This window comes from Alligator sinensis, unplaced genomic scaffold, assembly GCF_000455745.1.
Source record: "Alligator sinensis unplaced genomic scaffold, ASM45574v1 scaffold60_1, whole genome shotgun sequence".
Taxonomy (NCBI): domain Eukaryota; kingdom Metazoa; phylum Chordata; order Crocodylia; family Alligatoridae; genus Alligator; species Alligator sinensis.
In genome coordinates, this window is record NW_005841858.1 from 2,525,503 (window position 1) to 2,545,131 (window position 19,629).

Consider the following 19,629-nt stretch of genomic DNA (forward strand, 5'->3'; position numbering starts at 1 on the left):
GCTGTCACCCAGCTTCCCTTCGATCATTAGATCACTGATTAGGTCGTCCCTGATTGCCAGTACCAAGTCGAGCAGCGCTTTACCTCTTATTGGCCTGTAGACCTCTTGTGTCAGATAGAGGTCATCCACGCAGGAGAGGAAGCTTTGCGACCACTCGGATTTAGCCGGGCACTCTTCCCATGAGATGTCTGGGTAGTTGAAGTCTCCCATGACAACCATGGACCTGGAGCATGCGGCCTCAGCCAATTTCCTGGCAAACTCCGGGTCAAGCTCTTGACTTTGGGTGGGAGGTCTGTAGTAGACTCCCACCATTGTGTCCCCTGTGCCATGTTCCCCACAGATTTTAAACCAGAGGGTCTCCAGCTGTCCACCCTGGTCGCCAATGTCAGCTTTCAGGGATGCATAGCTCTCCTTGACATAGCTATGCCCCTTCCCCTTTTGTCTACTCGATCTCTCCTGTACAGAGTATAGCCGTCTATACCCATGGTCCAGTCATGGGTGGAGTCCCACCAGGTCTCCATTATCCCTATGACATAGTAATTTTTTGTGTTAAGCAGGAGGACAAGTTCCTCCTGTTTATTCCCCAAGCTCCTGGCATTTGTGTAAAGGTAGGCAAGTGTCCCCTTGAGGGCCCTTGCCTTGTCTACCAGTTGTTCCAGGGCTGGGGCAGGAGTGGGCTCCCTTAAGTGCCTTGGCCTGCTGGCTTTGTAAGGGTTGTTCAGTGGGCCAACAGTGATGGTAGTGGTGGTAGTCCCCCTGTCCCCCGACGGGCTTAGTTTAAAGCCCAGTGGAGCAGGTCAGCCAGTCTGGCTGAGAAGAACCTCCTTCCCAGCAGAGAGAAGTGGAGGCCATCCCTTCCCAGCAGCTCGCTGCCTCTCTCACCAAAGAGCGGACTGTGGTCATGGAAGCCAAAGCCTTCCCAATGACACCAGTGCCGCAGTCTTTGGTTAATTACCTGGATCCTCCTCTCCCTCCTCAGCCTGTAGCCCGAGACTGAGAGGATCGAAGAAAATACCACCTGTGCCCCCAGACCCTTTAGCCCTGCTCCCAAATCTCTGTAGCACCTCATGATCCAGCTGGGAGTGCTCCGAGCTGTGTCATTGGTGCCCACATGGATAAGGAGCATGGGATAGTGGTCAGTGGGCTGGAGAAGTTTAGGGATCTTCTCCGCAATGTCTCGGATGCGGGCTCCTAGGAAGCATCAGACTCCCGGGCTAAGGGGTCAGAGCGGCAGATTGCCCCCTCAGGATGGAGTCTCCCACGAAAAACACTTTGCATTTTATCTTGGGGGTGGTAGCTACAGTAGTGCCCGTGTTGTCTGCGGGAGCTGGCATCTCAGCAGGCTCTTCTGGTGCTGCAAGAGGTCTGTACCTGTTGCATAGCTCCAGCAGGGCAGGGGCCTTGGTGCGACGGGGTGTGGTGCATGCCCATCCATGTCATGCTGCTGGTGGGCTGGTTACGGCTGGGACTGGCTTCCCTAGGGTGGGGGTGCACAGGCAGGGCCTCAGGCCCTCCCGCTCACCCTCCTGTGCAAACTCCGTGCTAACTCATGCACCAGGCAGGCAAGCGTGCCTGTTTGCGTGGCCTGTTCACGAGGCTCCAGTCGCATGGCTTCCTGGGGGGCTGGGCAAAGTAGGGGCCAGGGCGGGGCTCGGTTCTGGCTTAGCCGCCTCCCTATGGCTAGGCTGGGGCTAGTCCCTCCCACCAGGGACGCCGCTTACCTCCGGCTGCTGCTGGGGGTTGGCGGGGGTGCTTCATGGCAGTTGTGGGGTCACTGAGGCCTTTGGGGGAGTGGGGGCATAGCAGGCTTGCACCCGTGCATCTCGCGCTGCTCCCAGAGCCTGTCTGGAGTGTTTTTTTTCTCTTGGCAGGCCCTTTTAAACTGTGCATGCGCAGTGGGCCCACCATCAGAAATCAGTTGTTCCCGGGCTAGGGTACCCTACCCAGGCTTCAGGGGACCCTGGGGGGGACACCCTGCCTCACCGGGGAAGGACCAGTCAGTTATAAGGACAGGAGAGCATTCTGTCCCTGGTCCCAGCACTGCTCAGCTCCCAGCTCCTGTGGGGAGCCAAGAGCAGGACTGGGATGAAGGAGCTCTCTGTCCCCACAGTGCCTGGCCAGAGACAGAGAGCTTCCCTGTCCTCTCAGCCCTGCTGCTGCTCACACTGTGCATGCCTCAGTCAGCTTCTGCTCCTTACACATGCTTGGAGGGAGCCAGGAACTGAGCAACACTGGGACTGGGGGAGCCACAGAGGGAGCCACGGGGAAAGTGGGCAGCACCAGGATCAGAAGGAAATGAGTCTCTTCCTGGTCCTGGCACTGTTTACCCCCTGCTTCTTATCCCCGTCCCCCACAGCTCCCCCTGGTCCTGGCACTGCTCAGTTCCCCCCCAGGCATGGGTGGGGAGCTGGAAGTAACTGGGGCCTGTGTTGCATGGGCAGCAGCAGGGCTGAAGGGACAGAGAGGTGTTCTGTTCCCAGCCTGATGCTGCAGGAACAAAGAGCGCCCCCGTCCCAGCGCTGCTCAGCTCCTAACTCCTGGGGGGAGCTGGAAGCTGAGCAGCTCTGGGACCAGGGACAGAGAGCTCCCCTGTCCCCTCACCAAGCAAAGGGAGGGGAGAGAGCTCAAGGCACTGCTGCCACTTGGCCATGGGGCATCACGTCAAGCTGGGTTGTGATCCCAAACTCCGCACCTGAGTCATAGACAGCTCACCGCCCTTCCCCACCTTCCTCAAATTGCTCCTGGTCAGCATCTACACGTGTGCTACTCTGAAGTAGCTAATGTGCGGTTGATCTAGTACCTGCATTTATTGATACTAGCAAACTGCACATTAGCCTAATTTACCGTGTAGTAAATTCAACGCACATGTAGAGAATGACGCTTTACTTTGTATTAGATTAGTCTAATGCTCAGTAAAGCATCTTATGTAGATGCATCTCAGTGGCATAATATGCTGATGCTCCACATCATAGTAGGCCTCAACATCTGGAATGCCCCGAATTGTTGGTGTTTCTGTTTCTACAGTTTTAGTTTGGCCTCTAAAGATTTGGTCTATTTGCAGAATTCAAATCCAGATTCATCAAATAGGCAGCTTTAATTTCATTTGGAAGTTATATAAATGTGTTACTATCAGAAGTCAAAGTGGTGATTTGTTAAAATGGTTTTTGCATTGGCCAGAACTTGACAACTACATTTGTGGTTGTGGCAGCCTTTCTCCGGCTGATTTTTACTGGAAGATTGTGCCCTGGGCAGTGCTGGAAAAAGCTGTATAAAGCAGGGGAGTATGTGGTTCGCTGCATATTTAGTAAATAAATATCAGTATGTCTAATGTGTTCCCTTGTCATTTATCCTGGACTGTGCTCTTACTTACCTATTCTCCTTGGGATGCAGATTCAGGGTATTTCCTGTATCAAATGATGCTATTACTGATATTGTTTTGCACTGGCAAACAAAGGACATGATCCAAAATTCAATGTGCTTTGGATCTGAGTCACAGGGAATAAAAACTGCTGCTCCACATGACTGGGCATATCTCTTGAGAAACTCTATATAAAATTTGGGGTCCAGAAAGGTTTCTTGTCTTAACATTTTGAGTGGTAGGTTTTTGGAAATAGTGTCCTACAGAAATCAGTTAGGGTGGAAAGTCCCCTGTGGTTGCTTTGAAAATAACAAGATACAACACAAAAAAAGGTATGATTAAAGAATATCTCTTTCTAACTAATTATAAAAGCCCAAAAAAGCATAATATTTGCTAGCAGCAGCATCCAAATAGCTTCTTCAGATTTTTAAGTTGGCTTCCTGAATAAAATGTGAAATCAGCAGTTTTGTTTTAAATTATCTGCTTTTTTCCTGAAGCCACTGTAAATGCAAACTCCAGCAGTTGTAAGTGTAATAGCTATATAATATTACATCCTCAGCCTGCAGTATGGTACTTGCCCACAGCTACATTACTTCTACCAAGCAATTGAAATCATCACAGGGTACAGTAAGTCTGGTTTTGTAAGTAGTCTGTAAGCTACCGCTAAAACACCCACATCCAAGGAGAGCTTCAGTTAAAAATACATGAGGAGGGATCCTCCTCCTGCTTTATCCTCTTCATGCTGTATAAAATCAGAACTTTACCTAATGGCATCCTTCAAGCCCTAGTTCCTCACAAAGAAGGATTTACCCCAGAGATGGCAATATGGAAGGGCTGTAGGTCACCTTCTGAAGACCATGTCACAATGCAGGTGTAGAGGAAGTGTTGGGGCAGGCAAGAGGGGCATCAGGAAGGAGCCACATGACACCGATGGGATAGTTCCAACCAGTGTTGCAGCCCCAGAAGAGGACCTCTCCTCTCCAGGTGGGGAAACAGCCAGAACCAGGAGTGCACAAGGGTGACTTAAAGCCACCCCCGCCTTTTTTCTCTTTGGGCTGTGAGCTCTGTGCTGTCTCTCTTAGAAGTGCAGCACAGAATTACACCCACTGACTACTGAGAGAAGAGGTTGTTTAGAAAAGTACTTTTGAATAAAACCCATGACTCGGGGTCTTTGCTATGAACAACACCTCAACTAGAGTGATGGAAATTTCAAACTTCCTTTGCAGGGCTCTTCACAGGCCCATTTACCATTATCACATAACTGAAATCGCTCAAAAAATTAGTGATAAAATGTGAAGACTGTCATGGAAAATAAAGCAAACAATGAAAATGTCAGGGTCACCATTTTTTTCTACAAAGATTTGACAAAGGACCTTTTTATTTTTCAAAGAACAATTAAATATTTTCATTCAAATTTCAACTCTTTTTCACAAATGCTTGTACAAATGAATTTTTCATTTAGAAAAGTTCATAGAAAGCAAAAGTGCTGGGAATTCTGTTCAAATATACATTCACACATGAGTATGCATTTCAAATATATATATTTCAGAAGTAATTGTACCCAATCTATTCCCAGTGGCAGCTTTAAAGGTTTTTTTTTATTTTAAAGTCATCCAGTCAAGAAGCAAAAACAAGACTATGGGACCTAAGTGACAAGTTATACAGCACGCACAGCAAATTAGAAGAGAAAATGTGAATGAGTTGTCATTGTAAATAGTTTGTGAAAAAATCCCAAACTAGAATATGCTTGTGTAATGAAACCATTCACCCCATAATTATGCACAGCAAAGGATTACATTTTCAACCACTCTGTTTGCAGGTAGCTTGTTAAGTAGAAAACAGTTTTGTTTGATTCCAGTTAAGATGCTGATTATTTTGGATGCAAAAGAGAAGGGGCGGGGAGGCAAAACCTCTGGCATCTTTTTGGAAATAAAACAAGCAATGTGCTAAGTCCCCAGGGATGCAGTTCAAGTTCTCACTGAACATACTTCAGGGGTATAGGTTGTAGCCATGTTGGTCTCAGGACATAGGCAGACAAGGTTCTTTGGGTAAATCTGATATCTCTATTAGACCAACTCAAATAATTGGAAAAATTCTTCTTTGCAAGCTTTCAGGTATAAATACCCTTCATCAGGCTGAGGAAGCATTTGCAGTCAGTGCATGCTCTTCTTGGATGGAACGAATAGTAAAGAAGCCAGAGGCTGGGATTCTTGCAAGCAAACCAACCTCTGGCTTCTTTACTATTCATTCCATCCAGGAAGAACACACACCAGCTGCAGATGTTTCCTCAGCCTGACCAAGGATATTTGTACCTGAAAGCTTCAAAGAATTTTTCCAACAATTTGAGTTGGTCTCAAAGTATCAGATTTACCCAAAGAACGTTGTCTGCCTCTGAACATGCTAGTGCTTCTTGCAAGCATACCAACCTCTGGCTTCTTTACTATTCATTCCATCCAGGAAGAACACACACCAGCTGCAGATGTTTCCTCAGCCTGACCAAGGATATTTGTACCTGAAAGCTTCAAAGAATTTTTCCAACAATTTGAGTTGGTCTCAAAGTATCAGATTTACCCAAAGAACGTTGTCTGCCTCTGAACATGCTAGTGCTTTGCATTCCATAATAAACTATATCAGCAATATACAGTAGCAATTATCATTTAATTAGAGCCAAAACGTGCCCATGTGTGGTATCACAGTGAGGGAGTTTTACCTATAAAGCTTTAATGCAGTATTTCATTGTACAACTACCCACATTTTTAAAAATATTTTCAAACAAGTCTTAAGTGCCATGATTCATTGCACAGACACAGTTTGTTCAATTGCTTACAAAAGTAATTGTTTGCTTTTCATAGCTGTAATTCAAATAAGCTGGGTTCTGCATCAAAAGATACAGTATGTGAGGTCTGTGAAACTTGTATGTTATCAGTTATCTGAACCATTACGCTTGTCATCATAAATACCTCTAGACTTTAGATTATAGCTAGCATAGCTCTGATGTACACCAGCTAAGGAGTTAGCCCTCTGAAGCTATACCAGTTCACACCTGCTGAGGAGTTTTTAGCCTCTCTTTTTATTTAAACTAAATGTAGCATTATAATACACTATGTGGGTGCTAAAAGACTGATTACATATTAATCTTATAGCCATGTAAACACCTTACAGAACATTACATTGTTATGGCACCATCCAACTGTCAATCTTAAACCATGGGGGTGGCAGAAATTTGGGGGAAAGCATGTGGGGGAAAAAAGTCTCTCAATTCTTCTGCAAAGTCTGGAAGCATTTACAGGTGAAGAAATGAAAGTACAACAAAGATTCTGTTCGGACTCTCTCCCAAAAAACCTGTGAGTCATAGGCAGAGCCTATTGTCTTCTGACCCCCAGTGCCAAAGGTGAAGCCTTGAGGTGAAGCCATGAAACTCTACTTTTCCATTCTGTATAGCCTGACTTCCTATGCAACATTAGGAGTATAGCTTGTTTCAGTTTACTATTTAAATAGTATGATCCTTTACCATAAAGGCTACATTCTGCTTACCTGGTAAAGGTGAATCTTAAAGACCCCATTCAGTATCAAGTTTTCTTTAGTGTTATATTCTCTTGGTAATCATAAATATATAACAGAATGTCATGCTTCTTCTCCTCTAGGTTTTCAGATCTAGAAAGCCCCCGGAGTGGAGAGCTTAATTATGTGGAACAGTACCAATGTAATATGCCATGGGGTTACATGGAACTACTCTGTGACATGATTTTGATTAGATTAACTGTGAAACAAAATCAGTACTCTGAACTCTGTCCCTGGAGGCTGCAATTTGACAGGCTTGCCAGGATGCAGTTGATAAATGTGTGTCTTTTCCAATTTGAATTTAAGTTTAATTAAGAAATAATCTTGTGGAGGGCTACAAATTCTGCATGAAATCCAAGGTAGTATTTTTTTAATGTACACAGCATACATGAGACAATATAATCCATTTGTGTGGGTATTGTAAAGTAGTACAATACAATGATATTTTGGAACTGGTTGCTCTTTGGTGATGTACAACAACCATCAATCTGGCTGTTTCTAATAGCATGGCTTCTTTCCCTCCCCTCTCCCCCTTCCCCCTTGCTGCTTCTAGGATTAAAGGCCTCTCTCCAGAGACTGCAACTTGAGTATGTGGATGTAGTCTTTGCAAATCGACCAGACAATAATACCCCCATGGAAGGTTAGTGAAAGTTTTAATAAAAGATTTTAATGTGATTGATTCTGGCTCAGAGGCTTACACCTATCATATTAGAAAATTAAAATCTGTTTTCATTAAAATTCAGGCAGGGCAGATTAAAATGTCTCACAGATGATACCGTGGAGTCTTAAATATTTACACTTAAACAAAATGAGTTCATTGCTCATAAAAAAAAACATTGAGGATATTTTATATCCCTGTGATGACTAAAAAGCTGTTCACTTTTCCAAGTTTATTTCCTTTTTCCTAATTTTATCAGATTAACATGTACTTGTATTTGAATCTAATAGCAGAACGTATTCATGCCAAATGAAATCTACTTGTATTTTCTTTTAATATAATATATTTTCTTGCCTGTTTAGGTTTCTGAAACCTGCTTGTGACCATAAAGGTTCATATATTTTAGGGCCAATTTGTAAATGCCTTGCTGCCACTGGGAAGCAGCCATTCACATTGACTTAAGTGGAACTACTCATGAAAGTGCCAGAGGTTCTCATGACAAGCAAAGATTCACAGTTAGGCTTGATACAGGAAGGCTGCATAACCCAATACCCATTACATTATTCTCAATATGAGATAAAATAAAATACATATTTTCTGGGTTGAGGTCTACTGACGTTCTTCTGTCATCCCCTACTCATATAGGCCTCTCTTCAACTCCGCTTGAAATCTAAAACTCTCATTGACTTTGATGCAGAGTCAGAATGGTACATGAATACTTACTCAGGCAGTCGGTTGTGTTATCCCATAGTATGGAATGGTATGAATTGAATGCAATACTTAGTATATTAGAGAGCTTGATGAGGAGTCTTTAAAGTCAGATTCATGTCACTCATTCTCTGAAGGAGGCCACGTTGTTTTTAACGGTGTATCCAAGCAGAGAGAGGTATAAAATTAGTTTTATCTACTAGCATCTATTTACAAGGTCAGCCTGTTCAAAAGTAGGATTTAAAGGAGTGATAGTGACACATTAGCTGGCACATTTTCAAAGTATAGCATAAATAATAAAGACTTGACCTCTGGTGGCACCATGAATCATACCAGCTCCCCCATCTGACAGAAGCTTGGTTTCAGCAGTGGCTGAAGTTGGCAGCAGTTGGACCACTTCTATTTCTACCCTCTATTGAGTTGTCACCTGCTTCTTTACTTACCTGATAATAGCTGCTTATGTGCTTTAGTGTACTCCTCAGTCATCTGAAAACGTGGCTCCTCCTACTATGCTTTGGAGTAAGTACCCTGTCTAATGAAGACTGTTTACATTTGCCTTAGATGTTAGGCATTTATTCAAACTAACATGGCCCTATCCATGTTCAGAGTCAAATTATCTTCTCTACCACAAGAACTAGAATTGGTTTTTTTTTGTTTTTTTTTTTAATGCTTGCTATCTGGGGAATCTGAATCTGCCATGGGTCATGAGGAAGTAAATTTACCAAACATCCTGAAAGTGTTAACAACCTTGCTCTAAGCTTGTAGTTTGAATTTCAGAGGTCTTGATGCTTGTTTGTTAACAAAAACTAGATCAGTCTGAACCCTAAGTGTGGATTGCATTAACATTACACTGACTGACAACAGCCTGTAGCTACAAGTTCAGGAAACTGGCCTGAGGTTTTTAAGACCAATGGAGATTTACTAGGTCAAAGAAAACAACATATTGTGTCTTGGAGGGAGAAATGACCTTTTGGCTCAGTCAGTTGTAATATAATGTAACAGTACAGAGTGTATTTTATACGTGTGCACTTTGTATCTGAGACTGTTATAATGTTTATATTCTTGATTGAGCCGAAGGAGAATAACCCAGAAGTGCCTTTCCGAGTTTCTTTTACTATTGCCAGGTCTATTTAAATATATGGTCACTGCTTAGATAGAAACCTATTATAAGAAAATTTTACCAGCTTTTACCAGGTTTGAACATCTGAGCTATGGCAGATGAAAAAACATCGCAAAAGTTTTCCATGAATTGACTTATGCTTGAGTACTTGAGAGTACTTGAGAGCACGGAGGCGGAAAGGGATCTTGGTGTCATTATTGACTCCAAGATGAACATGGGCCGACAATGCGAGGTCATGGTTGGCAGGGCTAACCGGACCTTGTCGTGCATCCACAGGTGCATCTCGAGTAGAGCCAGGGAGGTGATCCTCCCCCTCTATGCGACGCTGGTCAGGCCGCAGCTGGAGTATTGTGTCCAGTTCTGTGCGCCCCATTTCAGGAGGGATGTGGACAACATGGAGAGGGTCCAGAGGAGGGCCACCCGCATGATCCGGGGACAACAGGGCAGACCCTACAGTGAGAGACTGCGGGACTTGAACCTATTCAGCCTCCACAAGAGAAGGCTGAGGGGGGACCTGGTGACCGGCTATAAACTCACTAGGGGGAACCAGAAGGGTTTGGGGGAGACGCTGTTTCCCCTAGCCCCCGCTGGCATAACAAGGAGTAATGGGCACAAGTTGATGGAGAGGAGGTACAGATTGGACATCCGAAAAAACTACTTCACAGTTAGGGCGGCTAGGAGCTGGAACCAACTTCCAAGGGAGGTCCGTTTTGGTTTTTAGGGTGAGTGTTTTTTTTTTTTGGGTTGTTCTCCCGCCCTGGCGGGGGGTCGGGCTAGAAGATCTATTAGGTCCCTTCCGACCCTGAAACTATGAAACTATGAAACTTATGGTTCCTTTTGCATTTGCTTTCTGGGAGCATTCTACAAAATGCTTTACCTGTAGTCACGATCACAGAAACAGCACATTTTAAGTGATAATTTCCTAGAAAGAAAATTCTAAATTCATAAATGCCTAGGAACACGCCTACACCACCTCACGCAGATCATGTCTGCTCCATGAGCACAACCTCACAAGCAGAAGTAGCTACCTTTACAGTGCTAAGCATGTGCCAATAAGCTCTGGCTTTCTGTATGTAATGCACAAAACTATAGTGGCTGTTAACTATTTTGGAACGTAGGTTGTGCAAGGTGGCATGGCATGCCTTACTGAGATACTCCTTGACATGCCTGAGGCAGTGTCGAGACAGCTTAAAAACCAGAAATCTAATTCTAAGAGTTTTACACCCAACCAAGCACCACACGCCCAGGAAATATCTTTGTTTTTTGTTGAAATACTGCCTGGCACAAGGGAGTCCTTGCCCATGACTAGATTGTCTAGGTACTACAGGAATACAAATGATAATGTACAGTTTGGCCAGTCAGTGCTAACCAACACAGTGCAGATTTTGCATATTTAATTCAGATATTTATCTAGAAGGATTCTCACCTACATCATGCTTTAAATAGCAGGAGAAAGCAGTGGAACTGCAGAATTTGGAATGCTAGTACGAGTTACCTCATAGTTGTGCTTCCCCGCTTACATTTTGCTTTAGAAGGTAAACTGTTTGTACAAAGATTTTCTTCAGTCAGGTCTCACCCCTTTCAGCATGGTTTAACTCTACCCTGGGGTAAAATCCATGCAACTCCCAGAACAAATGTTGCTATTGCAGTGGGCTCATGCCACCCATTCTGACTGTGTGTACCTCTTGTGCCAGACTGTCATGCAAGACTGTATTACATGTAATCTACCACCCCCATCTCACCTGTAAGAAGCAGAGCTCAACAGTTAGATGGGCTCTGGTAAGTGTAAAATCCTGGGACTCCAAAGCAGGATTTTCCTTGGGAACTTTAATCTTCCCTTGCCCTTCCTGCTAACTTTCTTCACTGAATCCAAGGATTTTACAGTGGCAGCTAGAGAGCTCATTCTCCTCTTCTTCCAGATCTCAAACACACTTAAAAAAGGAATCCATTTTTACCACCCCTTCATCCCTGTCAGATAAAGCTAAAGTTCTTCCTACCTCCTTCTTGCATATGGCAGCATTTCTTTTTAAATGTCATAAATCAGGTAAGAGCAGCCTACCTGTCTTGTACCTAGGCCTTTTCATTACTCTGCAGCATCTCCAATGATCTAGTGTGGTACCCGTTTAAGTGAACTGACTTCTCTGCTGATGACAGGCTAAAAAAAGTTCCTTAACTTTCTGTTTCTCAAAGACTTGTCTGTCTCAAACCAAAGTACTGCTAAGATACTGCACCTGGAAGATACCAACATATATAATTGGATGCACTTTGCTACATAGTGCCATAAAAGCATGGAAGGACTTTCTTGCTGAACCTTAATGCTTATTCTGTAAATGGATCAATGTGCACCATAAAGCAGATTAATTGAATAGAAAGGATTAATAATATAGTTTACAAAAAAATGTTGTCCCATTCATTTTCCTCCTTTGGCCCTAATGACAGTTTTTATACATCTAGAAATAGAAAAGGAAAGTGATTCCATTTGAACTGTGAATTCAAACACTATTTGAAATAGCAGGAAGAGAAGTGGAATTCTACAGCATGCTATACTGCTATAACGCTTAGGTCTTAGGTGAGATTTCTTTCAAAGATGGTAGCTTTGACTGTGAATGGTATGGAGTTTACTCCCTTCATGTACTTCTTGCTTTATTATTTTTATTTTGATTCACCTAGTAAGCTACTTCTATCCCAGAGCATCTGCTGAGCCATCTGTCAACTCTGCAATATCTGGCATACAAAATGTATGTTAAACTTTCCTGGAGAGAAATATAATCCCACAGTCATTTTCAAATTCTTACTCCTAATGTGTCCATTGTTTTTTTTCTAGAGATAGTACCATAGGGAAAGCAGGTTTTCTTTGGCTTGGTGGATCCAGAATAGAAAAAAAAATCAATAAACAGGTTGATTACATGTTGTTAATTTATGGACAGCCAAAATGTAGGGAATCATACCTATCCATAGTGAATAACAAATGCCTTATAGCTAGAGTATTCCTCCCCTAACCTGAATTTCTTGCAAGCATAATCTAGACATTGTACTCCAGCACATCATACTTTGAACTAGCTTGAGGAAAAAGGATCAGCCTTTTTCATTAACTGTAGAGCACTCACTGAGAAGATCTGAAATATTAACCTTTTCGTTTTTCTGCTTCTCTTCCATAATATTCACAACTGCCAAAATTCTGCAAAAGGAAATCCTGTGGTATTTCCAGCCTGAAATGGAAATCCTGAAAAATCTTGCATTAAAATTATGTCAGGAAAAGATGGTCATATTTTGCAGACTCAAAATCTTGATAGTTCAAAGCAATCAGCCAAGCTCTGAGCCTGATCTCCCAGCCTTTTGGGATCTGCCCACATTCCAAAAACTTAAGAGATTTATTTTCTATATAATATGCCATAAATTTCTCTGGTCTCTATGCCCTACTTTTCCCCTGTTGGTTTCGTTGTTTATATATATATATATAGTACAACCTCATTATAATGAAACTACAGGGGACTGATAAAAGTTCATTAAAATAGGGTGTTTACTATAATAGGGGTAGTCAATTTGATGCATTATAATTGTGAAAAATTGGTTCCTGCTCTTGGGATTGTTAATAACTGGGGTTTGTTACAAACAGGGTTCATTTTAATGAGGTTGTTTTGTATATATCTTGTCCATTTTAACAAAATCAGAAAGCAGAACTGATTAAAGAGACAAAATGCTGGCAAGTACTGTACAAATAACCTTTAATTCTCCTCATCTACAATACCTGTGTTATTTATCTGTGATCTTTGATGACTAGAAAGCTTTCAGGCCTGGAAAATGTATTGTGTGATATATGGTTTTGTTAAATTCATACATCATCTTGAGGGACTGGATTAAAATGATCTAATTCAATTTGCTTGTGACCTGGAACAGATTTGAATTTTTGGAGTACTCCAGAGTATTTCATAGAAATTAGAAACACCTAATCATCTAGCCCATGCCCCGTCAAAGCTAGATTGTTCCCAACTGTTGCAGTGTGTTTAAGTTCATAGCGATCATTTTAAACTCTTGTGCTTAGCAGCTTGGATAACTGAGTCTTAAGCATTTTTATTGGAAGACTTTCAATAATTTACATTTAGAAATGTATTTGAGCAGACAATTATAGTCTCCAAGGAGAGGGAATATACTCTGCTTAACTAAAAACTCATATTTACCAAAAAGTCTTTTTCCTGTATCCTAGACAAATACTGAAACATGTTTATTATAACACAAAATCAGCTGTTGAGGAGACTAAAGAAAAGGATTTGCTCCAGACTTCAATGGAGGACTGTATTCATTCAGATGAGAACTATTCCCATTCTCTCTGTTCTTTTCCTCAGCTTTCACCACAGTCATTATTCCATTCCCAACATCCCCTGAATGACTCTTCAGTATGCCAGATGCCCTCTTACTTCATCTTGCAGCCCCACCAGTGAAGTCCCTCTCTGTCCCCTCTCAGTAGAAGGTTTTCAGCAGAGTTAGACACATGCATTAAGTTACAAACTCTGCCAATGTAGACATCTCTGTGAACCATTTCCACAAATGGAAGTACCACTAAGTAGAGTTTTGGCAGCATCTCTGATCTGCCAGGGATCTCACAAGCAAAAATCTCAAGTGGTTTGTAGTGGCAGGTGTAGTAGAGTAAAATGTAACAGCACAGTGTGTTAGAAGAACTTACAAACCTGTATTAGAATTCCAAGAACTATCTAAATAAGTAGTGATGGGCTCATACCAGAGTCCCAGGTCTGAGTTTGTTGCTCAGTAGTCCAAAGCGGGAGGTAGAATCTGAACTCTCTAGAATTCAGTAAACTGCAGTAGAAAGTCATGGTATGTGCAAGGCTCCTTGTCAGGGATCTGTGTTTCACCTGTCTTTTTAAAAAGTATGTTTTTCTCCCACTTTTTCAAATAATAATTCCTTTGGATAAGCAACACCAGTTCTTTGACAAAAAGTATCGAGGTTCTGGATGGGAAAATGCTTTTTGGAACTTTCGCAACTTTAGGCACCATTATTAACAGTTTGATTTAGCAATTTACCTTTTTAAGCAGCAATGACTAAGGATGAGCTAGTTCTTAGCATGGAAAATAATCCCAACAAACCACAGAAGTTTTTTCTAGTAAAACATTTGCATGGGGCCAAGGTCTGTAGAATGTGTCCTGGGATAGGGAATATCCCAAAAGATCTCCATGCAGTGTTCAGCTTCTGTTGTACCAAGGGAGTGAGGTATAGGCTGCAGAACAAGCTTCCAAACTTGGGGCACCACTGGCACTGTGCAGGATGGTGAATGTGAAGGCCCTTGGTTTCTGTACCATCTCTGACTCCCAGGCTTGTGGGAGTCATGCTGATAGGGATTTCATTAGCTGTGACGGGCCTCAGCTGTGACTGGCTCCTTAAGATTCGAGGAAGTGGAAAAGTTTACAATGTTCATCTCTCCTGTGCAATGCTACTCAGCCCACCTGGTCTTCACTCTCTCCTTCTGCTTGCATCTGGAATCCATGGAGCAGGGTTGGTTGGCTGTACAGAGGAAGCTGAGCCTCAGTTCCATACACAAGTGGAGACATTGGTGTGTGGGATTTACCTTCCCTGTTCAGTAGATAGATGTGAAAAGACATCTCCTATGATTAGGAAGATAACAAAGAGAAACTTGATAATTCCACATGTTTTGATGCTCTTTCTCTCACTGGTACGTTTCATGCTTATTATCCCATTGTTTTGTAAACATAGTTATTGCATCAGTGGCTACAGGAAGGTGCAGGTGGTGTTTAAAAAGCTGTTTGCAGCTAAAAATAATGCTGTTTTGTTTGTGGTTATCATGTGGAAAGGCTCTGCTGGTATTATTCAGTGGGAATGGGTTTGTGACTCACTGCCCAAGCTTCTGAACAAGTCATTATCCTCAACTATCCAGGGAAAAAGAATCAGAATTAACTGAATTTTGATGAGATGTTGCAGCCCACCTCTAAGCCATGTTGCATACAGGATCCATTAGGAATAGGAGAATTAAAAGACACCAACTTGGGATTTATTAATAGTATGCTTGTATTTGGGAGAAAATAAAATGATTCTAAACGAGTATGAGATCAGAACAGCAGTGTAGCCAGCTTAGCAACCATCATTATTTATTTTTTGCAGCAGCAGACAGAACCAGGTTACAAATAATACAGGTGCAAACAGATTAACAATTTTCACTTTTGAATGCTCATCACTGCTAGTTAATTGGAAAATAGCAGTTCACGCAAGTTCCAGTTTAGCCCGTGCACACTCTAGGAAGTGACTGAGACCTGGGTCCAGCAACTGACAAGGCTCAGGCAGATTGTTGCACCATGCTGAGACCTACTGATGTCAGTGGGGTGCTGCATAGACCCAGCAGTGTGTCCACACGTTGTCCATTGCAAGATCAGAATCTAACATTCCAGCAGCTGCTAATTTAAAATCTTGGACAAAGCACATGCTAACAATTCCTTATTTGTAACACAGAACAGGATTCAAGGATTAATACTTCTTTTTTCCAAAACTGATAGTAGTTGCTTGTGTCCACAATAATATTTATTGCAAAGGAGGAGGAAATTTTCCATGGTTTATGGCAGGGGAGTATATGTGGGGTTTATTTATATATTTTGTGCAATGGAATTACTAAGTAAAATATTTTAACAATGATTTTTTCCATACACTCAATCAATTTCTGTTTAGTAAATAATGGTAATATAATACATTTAATAACAAATTAGTAAGCACCTTCATGGTACCTTTGTGCAGAAATATCAAGGGAGTTCAGTCAGTAAGCCTCAGAACATCCCTGTGAGACATCTTAGTATAATCCCTGTTTTGTAGATGGCAAACCTTAAGTTTGCCTTCCATGCATTAGCCTGTACTTTGAAAAACCTCAATGTAAATGTATTACATGTCACAAAAGGAACAAGTATGGTGGTCTGAAAGCAAGAAAGAGAGCATGGTTCATTTTAATTGGCAGTTCCTATGCAGGGCTCACCTGTCGGAAGTGAGAATTGTGCAAATAATTGTAAATTCATGATAAAAAATAATTATTAGCAATACAGTATCTCCCACATTGTCTGCCAGTATCTAGCCATTGCCATGAATTCATCACTTCCTTCAGAAATAAAATGTCTTCATACTTTAATAAAAAACTTTAATGATGTGAGTAGGAGTTGCCTACTGCTCAGGAAAATCCAGATAATTTTTACTATGGAGACCAAGCTGTCTAAAGCATTGCAAAGTTTTGGATTTAATTGATATTTCTCAGTGTTCTTCCTTTTTGATCCCTCCCCACTCCCTTCAATATCCCACCATTTGTGACTGCAGAAGCCCCAGTAGGCAACAGAAAGAGAGGCAGGATCCTAACATTACTTAACATTTATTTTACAGCAGAGCCCAACAGCAAGGTTGGGTTCTATTGTTCTTGACGGTAAAAGGTAAGATAAATGACAGTCCCAGCTTCCAAACAACCTACAATGTAAATAGAAAGGAAGAAAGCAGTGAGTGAAACAAACAAATCAGGATAGAGTTGGAGATAATTAAACAGGGAGTGAAGAATTCTGACTTGGTGAGTAGTAAGGGTTGCTTGGATGCATTACAAATAAGGGAGATGGAGGGATGGAGGCTTCCCATATCTGAACGAGGTATTCCAAGTACTTCCACCTGGAAGGAGCACCCTGGGAGAAACATTTTCATGCTGTATTAGAAAAGCAGGGAACTAAGGGAGCAAGTCTGTGTCACTGATAAAGTAAAGGTGGGAATCCTACTGAGGGTGGATGCTGTGCTACCCCAGCTGGTCTCTGTGTACTGTGATACAAATAAATGGATGATGCTTCTTCGAAGCCCAGCGTGTGTTAGCACAAAGATCAGGATCTGACCCAGATGAAGTAACTTTAACCTACTTCAGACTGATAATCCAAGTGAAACAGTGCTCTAGCTTATAAATATTCCCTTATTAAAATATTAAACAGCCTCTGCCTCCAAACCTGGCAGTCACCAATACATTTCTGTTCTTCTGTGATCGACCTACTCTCAATCACAGACCTCTCCCCAGAACTAGTTAGACATCATTGGCAATGCATTTAACTGACCAGAATAAACTCTTTCTATTCTGGTTGACAATGTTCTTTGGTTAAACTGGATATCTTTTATTAGGCCAACTAAAATAGTTGGAAAAATTCTTCCTTGCAAGCTTTTAGGCACAAACACCCTTCTTCAGGCTGAGGAAGTATCTGCAGTTGTTCTATGCTTTTCTTGGATAGGATGGAATAGAATAGAAGCCAGTATGCAAGAATGCCAGTCAGTGAAAATGCAAATTGAGGCAGTCAGTGGGTGCGAAACAGGTGGCAGGGGGAGAAGGGGAATGGAGACCTGGTGATAAGATGTAGCCAGTAAAAAGTAGAGAGATTATCTGGGGTATCGGATGTTGGGCAGTTTATAATGTGCCATAAATCCAATGTCTATATTTAGTCTATGATTTTTTGTATCCAGTAGGTTGATGAAGTGAAGTTCATAGGCTCATCTCTGAGAAGTGTTTTGTAAGTTCCCTTTGAGGTTTAGAACTGAGAGATTGGAGAAAGAGAGTGGTTTTCTTGTGAGAAATGTGCCCCCGCAGGTATTGGGTATTCTTGTCTTTGATAGATTTTCGGTGTGCGTTCATTCTGGTACGTAGTTGTTTGGTTTCTCCTACATATTGTCCATCAGGGCATTTAGTGCACTGGATAAGATGTATTATATTCCTGGAGGTGCAGGTGTAAGATCCAGGAGTGGTGATGGTTCTGTTGTGGGGTGTAGTTATTGTGGGGGTGGTGGAGATATGTTGTCAGGTTTTACATTTCTTGTCATGGCATGGTCTTGATCCATTTGGTGTATTTTGGGCCATAGGTTTGCATTCCACCTATTCTGGTTTTGCATTCCATCTTTCTGCAATCAAGGCCTAACAGAAGGAGAAAATAAAGGGAGGGAGAAATATTATGAGATTAAAATGTTATTGCTGAGAAAAGATATAAAAGCTAAACAAAAATGACATGAAGAAGCAGGCATTGGTTACCAGTTAGTCTATTGCTTGAAGATATTTAAGGTACTTTGATTATTCAGTACCAAGGTAGTTCCTTGTTCAGCATGCTCTTTACTGCACCAGAGTCAACCCACAAAGAAATTCAGTGAGGCTTTTGAAATGAAAGAAATAAAAGTGCTGTGGTCAGATGGACAGGAACAAGCTGCAGAAGATCCTGCCTTCCACTCTTCCATGGAGGGAAGCATTTCACCCCAAATAAAATGTAGCAAGTTACTAACTGAAACTTTCTTTAAAATGTGAAGCAGAGTAAAAGGACCACTGTCCAGTTGTGAGAGAGCCTTCACAGGCGCATCCACACATGCAAGCATGTGCACTTGCAGCAGCTGAAATAGAAGCGGTGCAGATTTGAACCGGGGCTTTTTGCCTCAGCGTACATGCTCAGACACGCACTTTGGTGTGGAGCAAATTATGCCACTTGAGGCAAAATAACCCTGCCTGGGTCCTCCCGGATCTGCAGCCAGAGGGAGCTAGAGCCTGGGGCCAGCACTTGTGCTGTCCCCAGCAGTATAAAAAGCTGCCCTGTTCTGGCTCCAGCAGTACAAAAACCTGCCCTGGCAAGTAGCTCAGGGCTACTCGCTCTCTGGAGCTTCTGGGGCTCAACCACTTGGTACCTGGGGACACCACCCCTTGTGTCAGCTGGACTGCTGCAGCAGCATCCCAAATCCATTTTTAAAAATACCCCAATATTACAATGTTAAAGCAATTTGGAAGCCTACCAGTGTCTCTATCATCATGATAAAATAAGTTCTAAATACCTATATGTGTTGATGTATACTTTTGGTTTTCTTCACACGATAGGTGTGTGATGGGGGGATGTGGTATTTGCAGGAAGGGGGTGGGAAGGGGTGTGGGGGAAGGCAGGTGGGTGTGTGTGGAGGGATGTGAGTTGATGCGCGGGTAGGTGTGGGGTGATTGCTGGGGGGACTGTGGGTGTGGGGGACCTTGTGAGGGGGCTGCTCAGGAGGGGTGGGGCCGCTGCCCCTCACAGGGTGCAGCCCCCCCTGCCCAGGGCCCCAGCTCCCCCTGGAGGGCCACAGCCCCCATGCCAAGGGCCCATAAGTTACATTTAGCAGCAGCAGTGGGAGTGGGGTGCTCTAAGCCATGGCAGCAAGTCTCTGCTGCCGGGCCAGGCCCTTGGTGGCCGGACCCGCTGCCC

General features: G+C 42.8%; 1 protein-coding gene across 6 annotated transcripts in view; it reads left to right on the forward strand.

Moving 5' to 3' along the window:
* KCNAB1 (potassium voltage-gated channel subfamily A member regulatory beta subunit 1) overlaps positions 1 to 19,629 on the forward strand; it is a 316,380-nt gene that overhangs the window by 273,512 nt on the left and 23,239 nt on the right. For 4 of the 6 annotated variants that reach the window (XM_006016463.2, XM_025214889.1, XM_025214876.1 and 1 more), the window contains one exon: positions 7,473 to 7,559. The exons of the other annotated variants lie outside the window; for them this stretch is intronic. In XM_006016463.2, the coding sequence (XP_006016525.1) occupies positions 7,473 to 7,559 (87 nt within the window). The remainder of the gene's footprint in view (positions 1 to 7,472; positions 7,560 to 19,629) is intronic. 6 annotated transcript variants of the gene reach the window in all.